The 23,120-nt window shown below is 40.9% G+C and overlaps 2 protein-coding genes across 4 annotated transcripts in view; both read left to right on the top strand.

Annotated features, from left to right (window-relative positions):
• The window catches only part of FAM122A (family with sequence similarity 122A), a 73,740-nt gene extending 62,566 nt beyond the window's left edge, over positions 1-11,174 (top strand). Inside the window, exon 2 of the mRNA XM_032635396.1 lies at positions 8,472-11,174. Within this exon, the coding sequence (XP_032491287.1) occupies positions 8,672-9,550 (879 nt within the window). The 5' untranslated portion in view covers positions 8,472-8,671 and the 3' untranslated portion in view covers positions 9,551-11,174. The remainder of the gene's footprint in view (positions 1-8,471) is intronic.
• PIP5K1B (phosphatidylinositol-4-phosphate 5-kinase type 1 beta) overlaps positions 1-23,120 on the top strand; it is a 324,986-nt gene that overhangs the window by 63,006 nt on the left and 238,860 nt on the right. The gene's annotated exons all lie outside the window — the stretch shown is intronic.

Below are 23,120 nucleotides of genomic sequence, written 5' to 3'. Positions count from 1 at the left end.
TCTTCTCAGGCAGACTCAGAGAGTGAAATTCTTAGAAATGTGTTTTTTCTTATTTCTCCTTCTTAGAAATTGTCCACCTGATTGCACATGAACTTTTCAGTTCATACTTCTTAGACCACAGAAACTGTGTGTCTCTAAAAATTACTAATTGTCTTAGGGAAGAAGGCGGGGAGAGAATTTTATTTCACAGAATCAAACTAAAAGCAAGAAAACAAAGGAAGCTTTTTGATGAGAGTAGGGGAAGAGTAGGCAGGGTCATTTTGCGATCATAGCACTAAGTATTTTCATTGAGAGAAGCCTGTTTGTATAGGGCCTTTACCATTTGCAAGGCCTGTTACGGACATAGCTCGTTTGATCTTTACAACAAAGAGGTTGTGTCCCCACTTCATAAATGAGAAAAGCAAGCCCAGAGAAGTTGACAGACTTGTCCAAGGTCACTGTGCTGGAAGTATGATTGTCTGACTCCAGGTTTGGTACCTTTTTTTTTTTCTTGCTATAGTCCTACTGGCACTAATACGTTGAGCCCTTTTAGAAGTTTCCCAGACATCCAACTGGAAGACCCAAGTATATAATCCAACTAGATTTGCAGCTTTTGCATGTTTCAAAGTTAACTTTATACATTATCCGTAAAGACATCAGTTCTTTTTTCTTGCTTGCCAGATGGGTTAATCTTTTAAGGGAAAGATAGCAGACAGGTAGAGAGAAACATGAAAACAGTAAAGGACAACAATCATAACCTTGGTTTATGGCCTAGGAGAAGTTTAATGCCAAAGAGAAGGCACTAAAAAATGGGTACTGCCTAAAATGTATACAATTGGCGAGGATCAAAAAATGATACCAACTCATTGTTCTACTTTAGTCCAAGGACTTAAAGTAGAGAGTGGGGGCTGGATGGCTATTTTTAATACCTTCCCTGATCTTCTCCCTTGAAAAAAAATTGAACAACATAACTACAATTCACATATATTTGTTTGCTTGAACTTTGGTGAGGACCTAGGCTGTTTAAGGCTCCTCTATCAGGCCTTTGAGGCCCCCTTTCTGCCTTTTTACTTCTTCCCTCTAAAGACTGTAGCTCCATGCAAGTGGCGTGATGGCTTTTAGCAGTTACCGAAGATGAAAGATGAGCGGGTCAAAAGCCCCTTAGTAAGCTTTGTGCTTTGATCTTCTAATCCTTGCTGCTGCTTTAAAGTTTTAAGGATTAGATTAAGCAACCTCGAGGGTAGATGCTAGGAAGAGTCTCTGTACTTACTGGCTCTCAGTAAGTGTACAGTAAATGGTTGATAACCGTTTCTGAGATCATCTACTATTTTTCTTTCATTATGATAACAAAGTAAGTCCCCTGCGGCCAAAGTCGCGTCCTCAAACACAATTCTCATTCCTTCCATATGTAACAACAGGCCCCGCTGAGCTCCTCTGGCGTTACTTTAACTCTGTTTCATTTCATGAATTATGCTCGGAGGATACTGCAGAGCCGACTTGAACAGAACACACGGATTGCAGTTGAGAAAGTCAAAGGCTATGAAATGGGCTTCATTTCCTCTTTCATGCCTTCATAGAAATAAGTAACTTTGAGGGCTCTTTGGGAACAGGGCCAAGGAGAACGGATCGTTCTGTTGGTGATCTGTAACTGGCCTCAGACAAGTGTCCAGTGTTTGTGTGAGGCTCCTGGAGTCTATTGGTGTTTAGGGCCCCAGTGAAAGGCAGCTTGAAGGGCGTATGTGTGTGTTTCTGTCTGCTTGCTTTGTCCTGTCAAGGCCAACTAGCTATTCTTCCCCTGATAATGTGTGTCGGAGAGATTTGGAAGCTTAGCGTTCGAGTTTAGAGTTAGACTCGTGGTTAGCGTTTGAACAAAATATCTTCATCCCAACTAAAGTACATTCTTATTGTTTTGTCCTCCATTTACATTCCAAGTTCCCATTCTGTTTTTCTCTGTATCGATAACATTTTGAGGACAAACTTGATATGCAATATACATGTTAAGTACTTATTTAATAATTTTTTACATATGTTGATGCCTGTGTCAACAGCACCCAGAACAGGATATGGAACATTTCCTTGTGTCCCTCCCAGTTAGTAGTCCCAAGGGTAACCACTGTTTTGGCTGCTACCTCCATCGATTGCTTTTGGCTGTTCTCGAACCACATAACGAGGTAGTCAAAGAGTATGCACTCTTAGGTGTTTGATTTCTTTCATTCAACATTGTACTGTAACTCATCCATCTTGTTGAGTAAAGAATTCCATTGTATAATGTGTTCACCCTTTTGACTGTTCTGTTCATGGACATTTGGGTTGTTTCCAGTTTGGGGCTATTATGGATAATAATGCAAGGAACATTCTTGTACATGGCTTTCAGTAGACATAAGTACTCATTTCTCTTGGATATATACCCCAAAGTGGAATTTCTTAATCATAGAACATGCATATATTTTCTTTTAGTAGGTAGTATGATGTACTGCCAAACATTTTCCCTAAGTTGTTGTACCAGTTAACACTCCTGAGCTCCTACGCTTTGAAAGTACACTTTTCCTCTGCAATATTTTTATTCTAGATAGGTGATATTAATTAATGTGGGATATGGAGACATTTTCCAGCTCATCTCAGATTATACCTGTACACATATTTTTATATTTCACATTCATTCAGTATGGATTCAGAGGTGGATATCTGCCTTTTTATATGCTTGGGGGTTTAATAGTCAAAAATTGCTCCTAGATGTTTATAGAACTCCTATTTGCTGTAGCCCCAAACTGTAAACGGTGCAAACTTCCACTACTGTTTGAATGGATAAATAAATTGTGGTACATTTAAAGGGTAGAATACTATACAGCAACATTATGTTGAATCTCAAAAATAAAATGTTGAGTTAAAAAAAAATTGCTCCTAGGAATTAAAAGGAAACTACCTGTTAGTTTGAAAAAATAAAATATTAATCACAATAAAGTTTAATGAGTAGATGCTTGATTTTATGACTTACTCCTAAGTGTGGTATTTAATTCATACCCGGAGTGAAACCAGAAGGGTGAATTGACTTAGGGAAGATCTAGACCTGCCTCTGGTATTATTTTTGCAACAGGCTGAATTGCATCTTATGGTTGCTCTTTTCTTTCATTTATCTTTTATACCTTTGAGACGAAGCAGTAACTCAATATATTAAATACTGCTTAGAATCCTCAGCCCTGAGCATTTTAACTCTGTCAAGTGTGTATAAGCAGATGGTTTAAAAAGAATGGAAACTTAGGACTTCAACGTCTTGGTTCACATAATGGTTTGTTCGGGTAGCCTACCTGCATGGGCTGGAGGGCCCTGTAACTAATAATGATATTCTTGATACGAGAAAAGGAATTGTCAAAGTAAGGAGCACTTAGAATCAGTCTAGAAAAGCCTATTAGGCTTTTCTGGACTTTCAAATACCAGAGTTCTCTTCCCTTTTGGACAGAGCTACATTAGTCCATTCATTCATTCATCATTCACTTGCACTGTGACTCAACAACTGCTTACTGAGTGCTATGTGCCAGGCCCTGTTCTAGATACTAGGCCTATGGCAAGGAACAGAGCAAAGGCCTTGCCCTCATGGAGTTTGCCTTCTTGAGGATGAGGCAAGAAAACAGTGTATACATATTGTCATGTGGTGCTCTGGAGGAAAATGAAAACAGTGAGGGGGACGGGGGTGTAGACTTGGTATTGGGAACTGTTGTTGCTTTTTACAAGGAAAGGTCATTCGCGCAGAGAGCTGAAGGGATGGAACAATTTGATGTCCACTGGAAGAAGAGTAAGCTGGGTGGTGGGGGAGCATGCCGAAGCATAGCAAGGAGGCCTCTGCAGTTGGAGGAAGGCAGTGACTGGGTGGGTAGGCAGAGGGATGGCAGGGACCCAGATAGAGCTCTATAGGTCATTGTAATGACCTCGGCTTCCCCGCACCCCCCCCCCCCCCCCAGTGGGAATCCACCAAAGAGTTTTGAATAGGGAAGTGACTCTTCAGGTCTTATTTTTAAGGATGACCTTGAACATAGGGTGGAGAATTGACTGTAGAGACAAGGGTAGAAACAGGGAAACAAGTGAAGATCTCTAATAGGTGTATGTTTGATTTTGTAGTTATCACCATCTCTGTGCTTTATTAGTAAAGATAATTATTGTGTTTATCCAGACATGGACGAACAATGTTGGCACATTTGAGGCACACTATTGATAGAAATAATTTAGTAATATGCAAATTAGCAATATGCTATGGATATTATAAAGTAAGCTCTATAGTTAATACTTTTTTCCTATTCATCTAATATTGATTTTCTTCCGGAAGCTCTTCCTCTCTCTCCTGTTTTTATTCAGTACTGTTGTACCATTCTTTCAGCTGCTCATGCTTGAACTTAAGTTGTTTGTGACTCCTCTCTGTTTATCCTCCGTACAGCCACGCAGTCAGGTTCTGGGTTGTTACCTTCCGGTCTCCACATCCATCTCCTTTTTCTGCCATTCCCAACTTTAGTTTAGACCCTCTTTTCATCTCAGAGTTAGCCATCAAATTCTCCATCTTTATTTTTTTTAATAGATCTTTACTGGAGTATAATTGCTTCCAATACTGTGTTAGTCTCTGTCGTACAACAAAGTGAATCAGCCTCATGCACACAAACATCCCCACATCCCCTCCCTGCTGAGCCTCCCTCCTACCCTCCCCATCCCACCTCTCTAGGTCATTGCAAAGCACCGAGCTCATCTCCCTCTGCTATACTGCTGCTTCCCACTAGCTAGCTATTTTATATTCGGTAGTGTGTATATGTTGATGCTACTCTCTCACTTTGCCCCAGATTCCTCCTCCCCACCCCTCACCCCCGTGTCCTCAAGTCCGTCCGCTATGTCTACATCTTTATTCCTGCCCCTAGGTTCATCAGTACCATTTTTTCTTTTTTTTAGATGCCATATATATGTGTTAGCATACGGTATTTGTTTTTCTCTTTCTGACTTACTTCACTCTGTATGACAGACTCTAGGTCCCTCCACCTCACTACAGATAACTCAATTTCGTTTCTTTTTAGGGCTGAGTAATATTCCATTGTGTATATGCGCCACATCTTCTTTATCCATTCAACTGTCAATGGACATTTAGGTTGGTTCCATGTCCTGGCAATTGTAAATAGTGCTGCAGTGAACATTGTGGTACGTGACTCTTTTTGAATTATGGTTTTCTCAGGGTATATGCCCAGTAGTGGAATTCCTGGGTCATATGGTAGTTCTATTTTTAGTTTTGTTTTGTTTTTTGCAGTATGCGGGCCTCTCACTGTTGTGGCCTCTCCAGTTGCAGAGCACAGGCTCTGGACACGCAGGTTCATTGGCCATGGCTCATGGGCCCAGCCGCTCCACGGCACGTGGGATCTTCCCGGACCGGGGCACGAACCCGTGTCCCCTGCATCGGCGGGCGGACTCTCAACCACTGCGCCACCAGGGAAGCCCTATTTTTAGTTTTTGAAGGAACCTCCATACTGTTCTCCATAGTGGCTGTATCAATTTACATTCCCACCAACAGTGCAGGAGGGTTCCTTTTTCATCCCACCCTTTCCAGCATTTATAGGCTCTAGATTTCTTGATAATGGGCATTCTGACCGGTGTGAGGTGATACCTCATTGTAGTTTTGATTTGCATTTCTCTAATAATTAGTGATGTTGAGCATCTTTTCATCTTTCATCTCTTGGCCATATGTATGTCTTCTTCGGTGAAATGTCCATTTAGGTCTTCCACCCATTTTTTAATTGAATTGTTTGTTTTTTTGAATTTGAGCTCCATGAGCTGTTTGTATATTTTGGGGATTAATCCTTTGTCCGTTGTTTCATGGGGAAAGCAGCAAATGAGCATAACAGTATCTGCTTTATAGGATTACAATGAGAATTAAGTGGAACTGTAGTGTTTAAAGGGCCTGGCAGCATTGGGCAATTAGAAAATGTTGGTTCTTTCCACCTTCCTTCTTCCACTTCCCTCTGTCTAAGATCCATCCACCTGGCAGGCCCTAAAGCATAACTCTCATTGTGTCATTCCTCTTGTCAACGGCTTCCTATTGCCCCACACGTTAAATACAGGCACTTTTGTTTGGCATTCAGAGCTCCAATTCTCTGACTCCAACTTTAATATCCAACTTTTTCCCATTACCTATTCGTCTCCATGTACTTTATGTATTAGCAAATTTGCTATTTCATACTCATGCTTCCAATTCTATATAAAATATCATCTATTAAAATCCTACCTGTCCTTCAAATTTTGTCTCAAATACCATTGCACTCACGAAGGTGTAAACAATCTGGAAGTGGTTTGTCCTAGTCTGAAATGTTACTGCACGTGGAGGAGGCACCATCGTGCCCACGCTCTGGAGCCCGAAGGGCGAGGTCCCACCGCTTCCTGTCATCCTGGGCACATTACTGAATCCCTGCATCTCAGTTTCCCCTGCAAACTGGAACAATGCTACTTACTTCCTAGGGTTAGTGTGAGGATTAAATGAGATTCTACATATGATGCACCTTGAATAGTGTGTGGCACTTGGAAAATTTAAATCAGTTTCTATAATTAGAGGTATGAATAATCAACATTCTTTCATTACCAGGATCTGTATTCTATGGGAACTTCAAATTAAAAGCTGTTTGAGAGACAGTGGAGAGGGCATGGATTAGGATTCTCATACTGGATTCTAGTACTGGTTCCCACTACTAAACAAGCTATGTGATGCTGACTGTGCCGGCCTCTCTGGATCTTACTTTCTTCAACTGCAAAAAGTAGGCCAAACAAAAATCACTAAGCTCTCTTTCAGTTCACCTAGGCACATGGATATCTAATAGACACTTCCAACTCAAATCAAGCAAAACAGAACTCTTAATTTCTACTCCTCTAAATACACTCTTTCCCTATCTCAGTAAATGATACTGCCATCTACCCAGTTTAAGTAAAACTCCTGTGAGTTGCCTTTGAATTATCTATTTCTTTCACCATCTAAATCTAATCATCTGCCCATCCTGTAGGTTCTACTTCCAAAACGTATCCTGAATCCATCTACTTCTCCCCCATCGCCATTGATACAACCCTAGTCCAGTAATCTCTTGTCTGTACTGTTGCCATGGTTCCTAATCCATCTTTGTCTCCACTCCTGCCCTCTTTCAGCCTGTTTTCCACAGAGCCAAAGTGATATCTAAAACATAAACCAGATAATATCACTCTCCTGCTTAAAATTCCCCAGTGGCTTTTCATCATACTTAGAATAAAAGCCAAACTCTTTTACCCCCTCATACCACTCCCCCCCTTATGCTTCAGCGGCACGGCCCTTTTTTCTTTTCTTGCCAGCTCACCATACTTACGTTTGCCTTGGGCCTTTGCACCTGCTAGTCTCTATGGTTGGAATATTCATCCCCCAGATGTCCGCAGGACTTGGTTCTCGTCATTTAGATCCCAGCTCTATGTAATTGCCCCCTCCCTTCTACCAGTAGTGCTCTATCACACCACCCAATTTTATTTTTTCCTAAGGCTTACCACTATCTGAAAAATAGCCCATATATTTATCTCTTCCCCCCCAAATAGAAATTAAATGTCTCCACATTAGGGCCTAATTCCTACCACATTGCCTGGCACACAGTTGGTTATGTGCGAAAAAATCTGACTGAAGACACTAAAGAATAAATATAAACCGATTTTTAATGATATGAAAGTTTATGTTACTTACATGAGCCAAGTATTGTGTTTTTATTTTTAAAGTTCGAGGACCTATTGGTTTTCCCCTCATTAAATTCCTCATTCTAAATGAACATGATTGGGCACATATGCCTGTGCTGGAAATATGATTCTAAATAAAACAATAGTAATACAGGTTGGTTTTTTTCCCTCTTTGACCGAGTTCCCAGATTTTCCCATTCTCTCCAACTGCTCTCCTACAGTACCACCTTACTGCAAATTACCATCATCTCTGGCCCCGAGGATTGCCTCCTCTCTGGTCTTTTTCTGTAGGTTCTAATCTCCCAGTAACGTTATTCCCCGGACTGCAGCCATGGACCTTTTCAGTCGCCATTATACCCATGGCTGGAAAACCTTCCGAGTTTTCACTGTTCTCAGGATAAAGGTCTACCACCTCACGTCCCGCCAGCTTACTCTCCACTCCAGGCCACACTCCCTCCCTCCTTTCCTGGTTCCCGCCAGCCACCCAGCTGGCAGCCCTCGCTTCCCGCTTCCCAGGCAGTTCTACACCCCATCCTTTTGGCCTGTTTCTTGGGATCTCAGGAGATGGTCCCTTGCTCAGGGAAGGCCTCTCTGGTTAGGACGAACTCCACTCGTAATCATACAGCCCCACATCGCCAAGGACCTCTCTTTCAGAGCTCTAATTTTATAAATATATACTCCTGAATATGGTGGTAACCTTATTAATATGCGTTAAAGCAGGTCTGCGCTCACAGATATCAGCGGAAGGAACGTACTGACTGGCGGCCCAACCACTCCTCCCCCCCTCCCCCTAGGGCTGGGACGCAGCTATTCTGCGTTAAGCGGGCGCCGCGAAGAGAGACAGTGCAGGGCGCCTGCGCCAAGGGGCACGCATGCGCAGAGGGACGAGCCCGCTGACAGATTCTCGGTGGCGGTGGCGGCGGCAGCGGCCCTGGACTGCGGGGAATGGGAATCCTAGGTCTTTGAGCACCGCCCCCGCCTCCCTGCCCGCGACATGGCTCAGGAGAAGATGGAGCTGGACCTGGAGCTGCCTCCAGGCACGGTTGGGAGCCCGGCGGAGGGCGGCGGCAGCGGCAGCGGCGGCGGCGGTGGCGGCGGGGGCCTCAGGAGGTCTAACAGCGCCCCCCTGATCCACGGCCTCAGTGACACTTCGCCGGTGTTCCAGGCCGAGGCGCCGAGCGCCAGGCGAAACAGCACAACGTTCCCGAACCGCCACGGCCTGCTACTACCGGCCTCCCCCGTCCGCATGCACAGCAGCCGCTTGCACCAGATCAAACAGGAGGAGGGCATGGACCTGATCAATCGAGAGACCGTCCACGAGCGCGAGGTGCAGAACGCAATGCAGATAAGCCACTCCTGGGAGGAAAGTTTCAGCCTGAGTGACAACGACGTGGAGAAATCCGCCTCCCCGAAACGCATCGATTTCATTCCGGTGTCGCCAGCACCGTCACCCACCCGGGGAATTGGGAAGCAGTGTTTTTCACCATCCTTGCAAAGTTTTGTGAGTAGCAATGGATTGCCTCCAAGCCCTATTCCCAGCCCAACGACCCGATTTACTACCCGGAGAAGCCAGAGTCCAATTAATTGCATTAGACCAAGTGTTCTTGGACCATTGAAAAGAAAATGTGAAATGGAAACTGAATACCAGCCAAAGAGATTTTTCCAGGGCATCACCAACATGCTTTCTTCTGACGTTGCACAGCTGTCAGATCCTGGTGTGTGTGTATCTTCCGATACCCTTGATGGAAACAGCAGCAGTGCCGGATCTTCTTGTAATTCACCAGCGAAAGTCAGCACTACCACCGACTCTCCTGTGTCACCTGCCCAAGCGGCCTCTCCATTTATTCCAGTAGATGAACTTTCATCTAAGTGATTCACCCACCCATCCTGAGACTCGGTTTTGTTTTTGTTTTTGCAATGGAGAGAAAAATGAAGTTGGAACAAGCACTGAACTTTGTCGATTAATTTGAGGCTATTTCCTATTTTACCCTTTTCTTTTTTGGAATTTCCTGAAATGTTGTTATTCTAGAGAACTTTTATGTCAGATTCCTGCGGGTGCCCGTGAATTCAGTGTAGTAATATTTTCAGACGTTTTCCCAATAAGTGTGTTGAAGCATACATCTTTACGCTGCTAATATGTCTAAATACATATGTTATCCCTTGATTTTTTAAAATAACTGAGAGCTCTATTTATTTATGCGGTTATTAAGTTCTGATGCAAATATAAATGTTGAATTAATCAGCATAGTAAACTGATGTTTTAAAATTCCATACTTCATGCCCACACTAGTTTTTAATGTTATTTTCAGTGATTGCTAATTTCTATTGATGAAGAACAATAACTTACCTATGTACAGGTATTTTTAAAATGTTAGTTTTATCCATCCAGTGATTGTCTGTTTTACCCAGGAATCCTTGAATATTTAAGTTTCTGGGTACAAAAGTGGATGGGGGATGGTGATAAAAGAGCAGAATATAAAAGTTTGCAACAAATCTTTTAAAATTAAATATATAAAAGTAAACATATTTAAAAAACATTTTCTAATGAAATTTTAATAGTAATTCTAATAAGTTGTACAAATATAACTACTATACAGAATTTTTTTTTTTTTAACCAGAAAGTGCATTCTTTTGGGCATAATCCTAAAGTGAAATGGGACAGTGCCTTGCAGTCTTAGACCACTGTACATAGGCTGAGGCCAGGTTCTTTGTACCACTGCAAATTTAAAAGTTTTTCCATTGTAGAAGATGTGTGGGAAGCCCTGTTGAACTTCAGCAGAGCACCCAGGCAGATGAAACTCTCTCAGTCATTAATATGCTTTAAAATACCCAATCGTGCCTCAGTGAAAATCCTTGCCAACAAGGAACCAGCGCAACTTTTGGCTGCTTTTATGCTCTGCCCATCTGTCACCTTCTTGGTTTTCCCTGGCTCAGGAAGGAAGCAGCTGTTTCCTTGCCAACAGGTCCTTCCTCTCCACCTCCCAAGAAACTAGGGCATCATCGGTTAGACAAAGGTACAGTGTGACTCAAACTTCTGACAGTAAGCAACAAAAGGACCGTGGAATTGTTTCAGGAACCTCTGTGGTTAAAGCTGCAGCTGGACGTGACTGCCTGGGGGATGTCGTTTAATTAAGGGGCAGTGACTTGCCAGAGGAAATCAGGGGAGAGTCACCTAGGTAAATCATTATTTAACTTAGGTTTTGTTAAAGGTAGAATTGTGAAATGTTCTTTTCTTTGCCTTTTACAATTAAGACAAAGTATGAAAATATTTAATAACAAATTTTTTTATATTATACTTCCTTATATTTCCTGTATCTTCCTTAACTAGATAAGTAGGTAGATAGAAAGAATGGCAAACAAAAGGGGAAGGGGAAAAAAAGAGAGACCAAGAAACCAAGACAAAATGTTCCGCCTCACTTTAAGTTATTGCCTACAGAGACTTTAACAATTACGTGGAATTTTTACAACTATGAGAATAAATGGAACTGGTCACCTTTTGGCAGTTGCCTTAAGAATTCAGTGCATTACATCGAGGGTAAGATCGTGTCCACAGGCTTAAAATTCTCTATTCTGGGTAAAAGGGTTAATGTGCTCCAGTTCTGACCTTGTTCCTCAAATTCAAACGTGTATGTCCAACTTCCTGTTGGGCACTTTGACCTGCTTCCAGAGGTACTTTAACCTCAGCACCTTCAAAACAAAATTTATTATCTCTTCATTTAACTTGTTCTTGTATTACCTAAATTGATGTCATCCTATGTAATTTCTTAAAACCATGGGAAGCATCTTTGACTTGCCCTTTTCTCTGTGTGTCACATCCAGCTCAATCACCAAGTCCTGTCTACTTGTGAAGTGAATCTTGTGTCTCCCCTTCTCTATTTCTGTTGCCCTGATTTAGCTTAAGTTCCGGCGTAAGTGATCTCGCAGCCTATTTTCTTACCTTCCCTTTTGGCCCAGTCTTCACACTGCCTCTAAAGTGATCTTTCTAAAATATAAACTTGAGTTTGTCATCCTCCTGCTTAAAATCTTTATATGCTTCTCCATTTTCTATAGTTTAGAGAATGCTTTCTTTAACTTGACATATGATAAGGTCCTTCATGAGCTGGCTATACTCTAACACAGGTTTAATCCTCTGCTCATCCTGTCCCAATTACACATCTTCCCTTCTTACTCTGTAAACACTAGACCACTTGATACTCTAAATATGCCATGTACTTTCATGTGTTTGTGCCTTTGATTAAATTGTTCCTTTCCCTAAAATGCCATTTCTATCCTTTTTACCCAGGAAAATGCTGTTTCTTTTTATTGCATTTGAATTTAACTATGAAATAATGTATACCTTCTGCTTATAAAAATATTTAAACAATACAGATATCTATATAGTAAAAAAAAAAAATGAAAGTCTGCCTTTTGCTATGTAAAATTCATCTTCCCTACCTATAGGTCGTTTCTGTTAATAATTCGCTATATGTTATACAAGATGTTACTCTGCATTCCATGTATATGTGTATATAAATTCAGGAAACCAACATCTCACTGACATCTCTCTTTTCTTGCCCTCATATCTAATCATTCACCAAATCTTATTGATTTTATCTTCCAGAATCTATCTTCTTTCATCTGTACTGCCACCTGGATCCAGCCTACCATCATTTCCCTCTTAGGCCTCCTAATTCCCACTTGTCCCTTCACACTCATTCTGGTTGGCTACCTGTTCATCCTCCATACAGCAACTAGAGTAATCCTTTTAAAATTGCAGATCTGATCCTTCCATCTCCCAGCTTAAAGCTTTTCATTTGCTTCCTGTTGTTCTTATGGTATACCAAAATGTATTAATTCTGCCCTAGGAGGCCCTGTGCAGTCTGACCCTTGCCTCTCCCTCCCCTTACTTTCTGTGCTCCACCCTCACTGGCTTGCTTGCTTCTTGTTCAGTACATCTTGTTCTCCTGTTTTATGGGCTTTTACCAGATCCTTTTCCCTGAAGGTATAGAGAAGCTTTTATTTCTATAATTTTATTTTCCTATATAGGTGGTAAGTTTTAAATCAGATAAGGCTCTAAGAGTTTATATAGACAATTTAGATTATTATATTATTGCTCATGGCTTCAGTCATTACTTTATAGAATGTAAAGGCTTAGCTCGTGTAAGAATTAGCCTCAAAAAAACCTTTTTAAGGTATTAGTATTGCTAATCTATAAACGTTGTGCTAGAAGCCCCAAAGCACATATCAACATTGAGTTAAGGTACAGTTTGTCATGTATAACAAACCTCTGTTGTATATTTTCCTTTATGATGTTTCTCAAAAACACAGTGTAAATGGAACATATAATTAATGGTCACCAAATCTGCAGCTGCTGGATGTCGGAACCTTTAAGCGTACTTAAAAGATTGATTGTAATCAAGAATAACCTGTATGGGATTGCCTTCCAGTGGTTCACATTTATCAGTTCAGCCGGCTACATACGTATAGCAAGAGACCACTCTTAGATATTTGGCATATAAGGGGGAAAGGGTCAAGGCTTATGAGGGAAACAGGACTGAGAATTGTTTTCTTATTGGCATGTTTTTAGATGAGTAGAAAAAGTCTGAAGATCCAAGAGAGAAATGGGAGATCGGGGGGAATAGTTGCCAAAACAACAAACCGAAGAAGATGATGTAACTGATTCTTCCTGAGTAGCATCAGTGAATAGAAGAAAGAGTTGGTCCTGGAAAGGTTGTCTATAATTTTTTTTTTTTCTTTTGCAACAGGAAGGAGAGTGAAAAGGCTAGGCAAAGATAGCAGTAAATGTTGAACTGATTTGTGTTGCTGGACTTTAGGGGTTTGGAGGAAGGTGTATATGAAAAGTGAAAAGAAGTTGTATCTGATTGCTTCTATTTTCCAAGTTTTAAGGAGTGTAGGATGATTGAGGGTGGGGCAGCAGTGGATTTGGAAGCTTGAATGAAGTAAAGGTTTAATGCCGCCTCTGTGACAATCTGTAAAGGAGTAACAAGGGTGAGTAGGAGCTTTATTAGGCCACATTGGATGACGGGTTGCAATTGGATGTCCGGTGCAAAAGAAGTAGATTGGATTGACCTAAGTTTGGGAATTGGTTAAGCGGGAACTAGGTGAAGTCAAGTGTGTGAAGCAAATAAGTATTCTGCTGAAAGTGGAGCTGAGTGATTGGCCAAGATCTTGGAGATGCTAAGAGAAGTCAGCAGCGGGTCATGGAATAGGCCGTTTTTGTCCAAGGTCTTATGTGACAGTCATCCATGACAAAGTATACAGAGAATCTGATCTCACTGCAGAACTCTCACTTTAGCAGTTTTGCCCATATTTTTCATGTCTCATTGTGTTCAGAGACTCAATCCTGAATCAGCAAGCCTTGAGTTCCATTTAGTTGATTTAAAAAAAATTTTTTTGGAGTCAGATTGCTCACTGTAGCCAAGACAGTTCTTTATGCCTTCCCTACCTTGCCATGCAAGTAAAAAGGTTTTCTTAAAAGTTGATATGACCTTTATATTAAAAAGTATATATAAAGTACTTGCTACATGTCAGGCACTCTTCTAGCTGCTAAACAAATGTATTGTTTCATTTAATCTTCATCAGTGCCCTCTGAGATTAGTGCCATATTATCCGCATTTTATGTGTCCTCACTTATCATGGAGGCACAGAGACATTAGGTACCTTGCTCAGGATTCCGAACTGGGAGGTAGTGGTTAAAAACACAGACTGTGGAGCTGGGTGGCTGAGGTAAGGGTCACTCTAGGTAAAGTCCTTACAGCGGTGCTGGGCAGTTAGTATCAACTGTCATTACTGTCCTTGTGGTGGTGGTGGCTGTCATTATTGTCACCTAGTGTGGACTTGCTAAGGACTGATGAAACTCCCACTTTCACACTCAGTAACAGTATACTCTACCCTTCTAGGCACCCTGTCCTTTTATAAGATGAGAGTTTTTGACGTTGGAGTCTTTCTTACACTGAGCAGACATTTTGCTCTGGAACTTACACCGTTTAATTCAAGTCCAACTCTCTGGAAAATGCAGAACAAGCCTTATCTCCTTTTTAGATGATAGCCTTCCCTTCACAAATCAGAAACACTGTTCCCTCAGTAATGACCTCTTCTTACTTCTGGATTGGGGGAACCTTGAGCAGTTTCTTTAGTGTACTTCCTCTGTGAAATCAGGCTATCATTGCTCGGCAGCCAGGATTTTCACAAGATTGTGATCCCTTTAAGACTGTTTGCTTTCCCTAGTAGAAAAACAAGAGATGGTCTAATAACATGAGCCATTGCCAATAGTAATAATAATAATTAGCACTAATATTTATTGAGTATTCAGTAAGGGCCTAGACACTATTTTCCATGCTTTGATTGCAATGAGTTTATTTAATCCTCATGACAACCCTGTGAGGTAAATGCAATGATTATTCCCATTTAACAGATGAGAACACCAAATACATTTTCTCAAGTCTCTGTTACTTTCTATTATTTTTTTTTCCATTTGAATTTAAGTCTTTTTTGCCTTTTCCTTATGAACAGACTTTTTTAGTTTTGTTTTTTGAGATAAAGCCTATTTTCCAGCTTGCTAGGGTTGCCACTTGTTTTGAATCAAACGATACATTTACTTAAAATGATGGCTTTAGACATTATCATCATATTAGAGGAAGCAATCAGGATTGTTTTCTTTACTAATAGGTTAAAAAATATTAAAGTTGTAGAGAAGGATATCATGGTTTACATATTTTAAAACTGATTTGCTATTCGAAATAAATCCCCAAACTACAAATTTTAAATTATTGTTTTTAAAAAATATGTATATATATGTATATGTTATATATGCTTTGTTGTACTTGAGTTATACAGTATCCTTGGTTGTCCTTAGATTTTCACTCCTGGGGAAACAAAAGCAAGAACCATTTGACCGCCCCCCGCCCCAAACAAACTCTGTAAGGTAAAAATGTATCATTTTTAGAGGAAAAGTAACAGCAGGATTTAAAGAGTGATTCAAAATCTTTTATTACCTAATTAACAAATTCGCCTTCTTTCTCTAGAAGAAGCTCTCCCCAGAGGTTAGAGATTTAAATTCAGAACACTTGAGCAATCTTTGAGAAACTATTATTCTTCTTACCTTTACTTCATAGAAAATCACTGTTCAGCAAAAGGACCCAAAAAGGAAAACTTGCCTTTGAATGCATTTTAGAATTGGTGCTTAAACTTCAAGTTTCACAGTGTAATGTCCCTGCATTAGATATTTTGAAACACACCATTGAAAGCCACAATTTGTTCCAAAAGGTTAGTATCATTTTTGGAAGTTCAATAAATATTTTTAAATCACCTCAAAAGTGACTTTTGATTCTACCTATAAGGGAAATTAATCTGAAAAAGCATAGATAGGTAGATAGATAGATAGATATGTGGTTAGATAGATAGTTAGAGATAACTGAATCACTGCTGTACACCTGAAACTAACACATTGTAAATCAGCTGTACTTGAATTAAAAAATAAAAATAAGGAAGTTAACCTTAGTGAAGTTAAGTGATTTACCCAAGCTCACAGAAATAGTAAGTGGATGCAAATAAAATTTGTACATAGATCTGTACCGCGCCCCCCCCTCCCCCCCCGCCAAAAAAGTGACTTTTGGTTCTATATGTAGCTTGTTTGTGAAAACAGTTTTATAAGAGAGGTTAGGCAGCTAACATCAAATACTCCAGTCCTGTGCATGCACAACTAAATGTACATGCACATCTGCACATACACACACCTGATCTACTTTATGAGTTTTGTTCTGTGTGCTTGGGGCCTTATTTAGCTTTACTCCCATTTTAGATTTCCCCTCATTTTCCTCTCCTCGGTCTTCTTAGGTAGGTTAGACTTTGTAAATTACACACACACACACACACACACACACACACACACACACACACACAGGTACTGTTGGCGAAAGTGTTTTGTGCCTTGATTTTGCATCAACTTTCCAAATTCCAAGTGCTGCCCTAAAAGAGAAATAGGTATTTGGTTCTCATACCTCATTTCTTTGTGCCTGATTTCTATTTCTCCTTTTTGAACTTTTGGAATAAACACTTGGGAGATGTGAAAATCACTCATTAACAAATTCTTAGGCAGTGTGACTGAAACTAGAAAGCAGAGAATGTGTAGCTTTTATTTACCTGTGAAAGCTCAGTTCTGTATCAGTGCCAGGGATAGTTCTGGTTCTTTTCCAATTGCCTACAATGGTCTTCCAAAACAAACTGACCTCTAAGGCTTGGCTAGCAAGGCAGGTTGTGAAAGAAGACAATTGAAAAAGATCTTTTGTGCCCTCGCAAAATAAAATTGGTTGAGGTGACCATTCCTGTGATTCAGACAATCCCTCCCTCTTACTTTAAGGACAAAGAATGATTTCACTGTTACAATGCCCGGAGGGTTACTGGAACTCCAGAGTGACAAGTAGCTGTTGAATGTTGGTGTCTTTTGGAAAGAAAAATGCGAGGTGTTCAGGAAGGGATGGGAGTGAGGAGATGATGCATGGATTGGGTATTCCTTTTGGCACGTGAGCCCTCGGACTACCATTGTGAGCCCCCTGTTGACAAGAGAGTGACACTGATGGTGGTTTTCTTCATGAATGTTTTTTCTTTGTTCCACTTCATTTGGGATTTGGGGTTGAATCAGTATGTGTTTAAGAATGTCTTCGACCATCTTTCCCTTAATGGCCTCGTCTTTTAAGTCTTCTAAAAAATGGTAAATAATAATGATACTTATCTTTCATTATTATCAAAGGTTACTTTGAGTCAAGAATTAAAGTTCTTGGAACTCTTTACTTTACCAATTTATACTAGGTTTCTAACTCAGTTAAAATTCTACACCTATCTATATATGGTCTTTCTCAAGGCCCCATTTTACCACACTGCTTGCTACCAGTATTTCTAAAATGCAAACCTGAAATTCAACTTTAATAGCTACCCCTTAACTTCAGGATTAAGTCCAATTGCACAGTATGATAAGCTGCATATCTCCACATACCCCCTGAACCCCGGGACTCTAGCCACACGGAGCTGCCTGGGCTCCCCCAGCTTCAGGCTCCCATGTACTATCTGTGCTTTGACAAGCTGTGTCCTCTGCTGAGAACAGCACTTCCTCCCTTCTTCCTCTGCACTCCCTACCAACCTTTTGTCCTTAACTAACCCCTTAAAAACTTAGCCGGAGGGAGCATAGCTTCTGGAGAGCTTTTCCTAATGGCCTCTGCCTCTCCAGCCCTGGTGAGTTAGATAGCTTTCTTGTGGGATCTTGTTATACCCAGGACTTCCTTCTATAAAGGCAGTTAACAGGCCGATGCGTGTTTGGGTGGTTTCTTGTTTCTTTAACCTATGTAAAAACAAAGGCTATGTCTTTTACTTCTGTTCCTAATGCCTGTGCATAGAACATTATAGTTACTCGAATTTATATTGAGTGGATGATTAATGGATGGGTAAGTGGGTGAACAAGTGGCACAGACTGTTTTTAAGAGAAAGGAATGTAGTAAGATTTTTAGTGGACCAAGTCTAGTCACATGGCTGGGCTCTTTATAGTTTGCTAACAGACTGGAAATTCATTTGTTAAATAATTTTGATTTGAGCGCCTGCCTCACATTGGCTAGTCTCTTAGGCTACGTCAGTGTACAAAACAAACTCCCGCCCTTGTAGAGCACACATTCTGCTTACATCCTAACAGGGTGGAGGTGGAGGGACGGGTTGGCAATAAACATAATAAATAAGTAAATTACATCATATATACCGTGAGAAATGGCAAGGAAATCAAGGTGGCTGGAGCAGAGTTATTGAAGGGAAGGATAGTTGGAGGGGCTTAGAGAGGTGGGCAGGGGTGGGAACTGCTGCTAATACAGGTGGCATAAGGTCTCGTGTGCCATTAAAGGACACTGACTTTGACTATGAGAGATGGAGAGCCAGTGCAGGGGTTTGAACGTAGAAGTGGCATGACCTATCTTAGGTTTTAAAGGAAACACCCTTGCTGTCTTGACTATGAGGAAGCAGCGGGACCAATTAGGAGGCTTTCCAACAATCCAGGTGAGAGACAATGGTGGCTTGAACGAGGGTGGTAACAGTGGAGGCGTGGAGAAGTGGTTAAATTCTAGATATATTTTGAAGGTAGAGCCAGTAGATTTTGCTGACAGATTTAAGGTGGGCATAAGGCGGGGCTGGGGCCGAGGGGAGAAGGAGAGAGAGAAACTGAAAGGATGGAGTTCCCATCAACTGAGATGTGGAAACCTGTGAGTAAGGTAGGATTTTTTGTTTTGTGTGTGTTTGTTTTGCTGCTGTTGTTTGGCTGGGGGGTGGGGTGGGTTGAGGATGGGAGGTATTAGGAGCTCAGTTTGGATATGTTAAGTAAACGAACCTTATTAGACATTCAGACGGAGATGTCAAGTAAGCACTTAGATTTCTGAATCTAGAGTTCAGGAAAGAAGGCTGGGCTGGAATTACATCATTGGGAGCCATCTTCCTGTGATGATAACTTAAAGAGAATACCTGAGATCACCAAGGGTCATGTGAATGTGGATAAAGAACAGAAGAATAAGAACTGAACCTTGGGACACCCTATAACATTAAGAGGTCAGGAAAAGGACCCTGAGAAGGAACAACCAGGGAGGTAAGAAGACCAAGAGAATGTGGTGTCCTAGAAACTACGGGAAGGAGACGGGGAGAGGATAGTGTGATCAAATGTTACCCGTTGCAAGTGATCTGACAAGAGAGGATTGATTGTTGAGCCCTGGATTTAGTAACATGTAAGTTACAGGTCGCGATGGTGAGAGTCATTTCATTGGAGTGGTGGGGTGGAAGCCTGCTTAGAGGAGGTTTAAGAGAAAATAGGATGAGCAGAATTGGAGACAGCCAGATGGCTGAAGAAAGAGATTGAGTTCTTCTAGATCCTTAAGGATAAAGAGGAACTAAAGTGAAAAGGTCACCCCCCCCTCCCCTTCTTATGGGTAAATTGTTATTAAGCGTTTCACAAGCAATACCTCTTTACATATATGTGATTATAATTTGGGAAAAACCAAGGTCAAAAGAAATCGTTTTCTTTCCTTGTTTTTCTTTTTGGCTTTTTTGTGAGGAGAAAAACCTATAGGTAAATGCTTTAACGCCAAACATGAGGAGACTGTTCGAGCAGAAGACTTACTGATTCACTTCCTTCATGAATTCATCTGGTTCATTTTATTCCCTTGTCATCTATTTCTCTTAATGGCTTTTTTTTTCCCACTTATAAATTGAAATTTAATTCCACACCCGTGACACAATTATTTCTGCAAGTTTGGCCCAGTTTCTTAACCCAGAGACATTTTCCTCTTCAGTGAGTACTGTGAATTTTTTTTAAAGTAGTTAATTGTCCTCTTAGGTTTTATTTAGGGACAGATTTTTTTTTTTTTCCTTATCCCTTTTCACAATTGTTGCTGAACGGTGGGAGAGGAGAGTGCCAGTAATGATAAGAAAGAAAGACCGCTTTCCTTACTTTAAATTGCTACGATTTCATTCTAATCATAAAATATTGTCAGGTTCCTTCTTGTGGGTTGGCCAGTCCATCCCAGTCTTTCATACAAGAGGACTCAGGGACATCCAAACCATATTTGTAGTCAGGAGGGAAGAGTGCTTTCTCCTGGACCTCCTTCTCTCTCCTGATACTGCATTTCTGCCTTTCAAGACTCCAGCCAAGTCCTGCTGACTTCATGGAGACTTCTCTGCTTCTCCTGGCTCTAGGTAGTATTGGTTTCCTCTTCATCGCTATACCTACTGCCTGTAGCCCTTACTTTGTCGGGTTTCTTTGGGGGGGGAGGGGAGTAGGGGGGGTGTAATGTCATGTAATGGTTATAAAAGCACTGCATCTGCAGACTTGTAGAACTGCATTCCTGACCTAGCCCTCCCACTTCGCTGCTTCGTGCAAATTAATCTTTGTGTGCCTCAGTCTTTTTACCTGTTGAATGGGAGTGGTTCCTACCTCAAAAGTCGTAAGAATTGGAGGGGAGAAGGCATGTAAAATTATTTGGCAGAAAACTAATCATTTGAAAATATGGAAACCTGAAGAATATATATAGTATATGAAATAATCCCTTATCTTTATGGCAGATTTCCTGAAAGAAAGAGACAATGGCTTATGTATGTTTCCTAATAGCAGTGCATCCCTATAGAAAGAACTTGGGGTTTATCAGTGCTGATAGGTGCAGCTTGGGAAACATGGAGTGTTTGCTCATGGAAACCTGTGATACACATGTCATGATGTATTTCATTGTTGCACGTTAGAGAATATTTCAGGCTTTAGGACCTCTTCCAGACTAAAACCCTTACAAGACACAGGCTAGGGAGGGTGATGTTGCAACTTTGATGGTATGTGAAGTCAATACGCTTTCGTTTTAGTTTTCTTAACACTCGTGAAAGTTGCTGGGTTTTTTTGCCTCTCATTCATATTTTCACAGCCCAGAAGTCAGAAATCTGCTTTAATTTTAACACAATCGATCAAATTCTGTATAATTAGGACAAGAGTTTAGATGACATTTAAGCAACCTTCCATAAGCTGTGTATTTTAATAATGTGAAAAAAGATTAAAAAGAAACAACTAAATAGACTAAAAGCAAATTATACTTTCTAGTGATAAAAGCAATACAGATTCATTTGAAATTAAAAGAATTCCAATAAGCAAAAAGAAGTACACTTCACTGAGTTGCTGCTGTTTATCTTCCCATGTATATTATAGGCTTTTTCTCTTTTTTTAAAAATTATTTTTTAAATTATTTTTGGCTGCGTCGGGTCTTCATTGCTGCGCACGGGCTTTTCTGTAGTTGTGGCGAGCGGGGGCTACTCTTCGTTGCGGTGCGCGGGCTTCTCATTGCGGTGGCTTCTCGTTGTGGAGCACGGGCTCTAGGCTTGTGGGCTTCAGGGCTTGTGGGCTTCAGTACTTGTGGCACGTGGGCTCAGTAGTTGTAGCTCGCGGGCTCTAGAGCGCAGGCTCAGTAGTTGTGGCGCACGGGCTTAGCTACTCTGTGGCACGTGGGATCCTCCCAGACCAGGGCTTGAACCCATGTCCCCAGGCAGATTCTTAACCACTGCGCCACCAGGGAAGTCCTATTCCAGGCTTTCTCTGTGCTTAAATATGCACATGTAATTTTTACACAAAAATGGCATCTATAGTCAGCTCCACAAACTACTTTTTTCCATATAATATACAGTGAATGTTTTAAATATACTTTTGCATCATTTTGCCTTCTGTGGCTGTACCATGTTATAGGTAACCAGCTGCTTTTGGTTCTCTAGCACGTTTCTAATTGCTTCTCAGTTACAGCGTTCTGATGTACATCTGAACAACTTTTAAAATGTAAAGACCACAGAACTTTCTTGGACTTGCCAACGTCAAATAGCTGGCATGTTAATTTCAATTCCATTTTGTCCATTTCTAAAGCATTCTTTTCCAAGTCAGTTTTGAGTGATTTATTTGATGGTCATGTTTGGATCTCCCCTGTGTGACTGAAAAAAAAAAAAAAAAAAAAAAAAAAGAGCATAGTTCTCTGAAAATAATCTGTATTTCAATTTTTTTTTATGAATCTAGGACAGGCTTTTCTTCATTTAATCCAAACTAGAGAGTTTTGATAATGTCGCTAGGAAAATGTTGCTCTGAGGTCTTTATCTCCTCTACTAGACCTATCTGCAATTCAGGATTAGTGAGGTCTCCAGGAGGTCAGTTACTACTGTTTTGTCATTTCAGTGGAAAAAAGGCTGGAGTATTTGGAGGTGAGAAGGGGTGCGGAGATTGCATGGGTGGGTGGGTGGTGATGGAGAAGGAGGCCAGGATTAGACAGATACCTGCCCTCAATAGACTTAAGGTTCCCACCCATTTTCATCTTTCACAGCTATGGCAACGTGAGATCTCACATTTTCTAGGGTAGTCAAGATAACAAATATTGCCTCCAGCTGCCCATTGAAATGTCTCAGAAATCTTGACATTAAAATTGGCATACTTCTGTTTCATCCATCTAGAAATGATATGAAAATCCTTCATGATGTCATGTTTGTCAGTATCAGAGTTATAAAATATGGTCACCAAAGGTGTAGGTCTTAGGAGAAGGAATAATAGAGATGACTTACTCATTTTTGCAGTAAATGTCCAGTGAATACCTAGTATGCACCAGGCACTGTGCTAGGGGCCGGGGATGCAAAGAGGGGTGGGCAAGTCTTTAAGCTGCTCTTGGTGGAGTACACACATAGAAATTAAAAATGGACAGTGCTTTGCTGCAATATAGACATATTTCCAAGATTCTATAAGAATACAGAGGAAGGAAATACAAAGGTGTTTACAAAAGAAGCAGGTCTTTAGCAAGTTGATATCCTCCAAGGGGAACATGAAGAGGGTCATGTAACATGTGCAAAGAACAGAGTGTATTCCAGCCATTTCCAGCCAACAAGAATTGCAGTGTTCATTTAAAACAAATAATTAATTC

Source organism: Phocoena sinus, chromosome 6 (genome assembly GCF_008692025.1).
Source record: "Phocoena sinus isolate mPhoSin1 chromosome 6, mPhoSin1.pri, whole genome shotgun sequence".
NCBI classification, from domain to species: Eukaryota; Metazoa; Chordata; class Mammalia; order Artiodactyla; family Phocoenidae; genus Phocoena; species Phocoena sinus.
The sequence above is the reverse complement of the archived record's forward strand: the minus strand, read 5'-3'. Positions and strand labels throughout refer to the sequence as shown.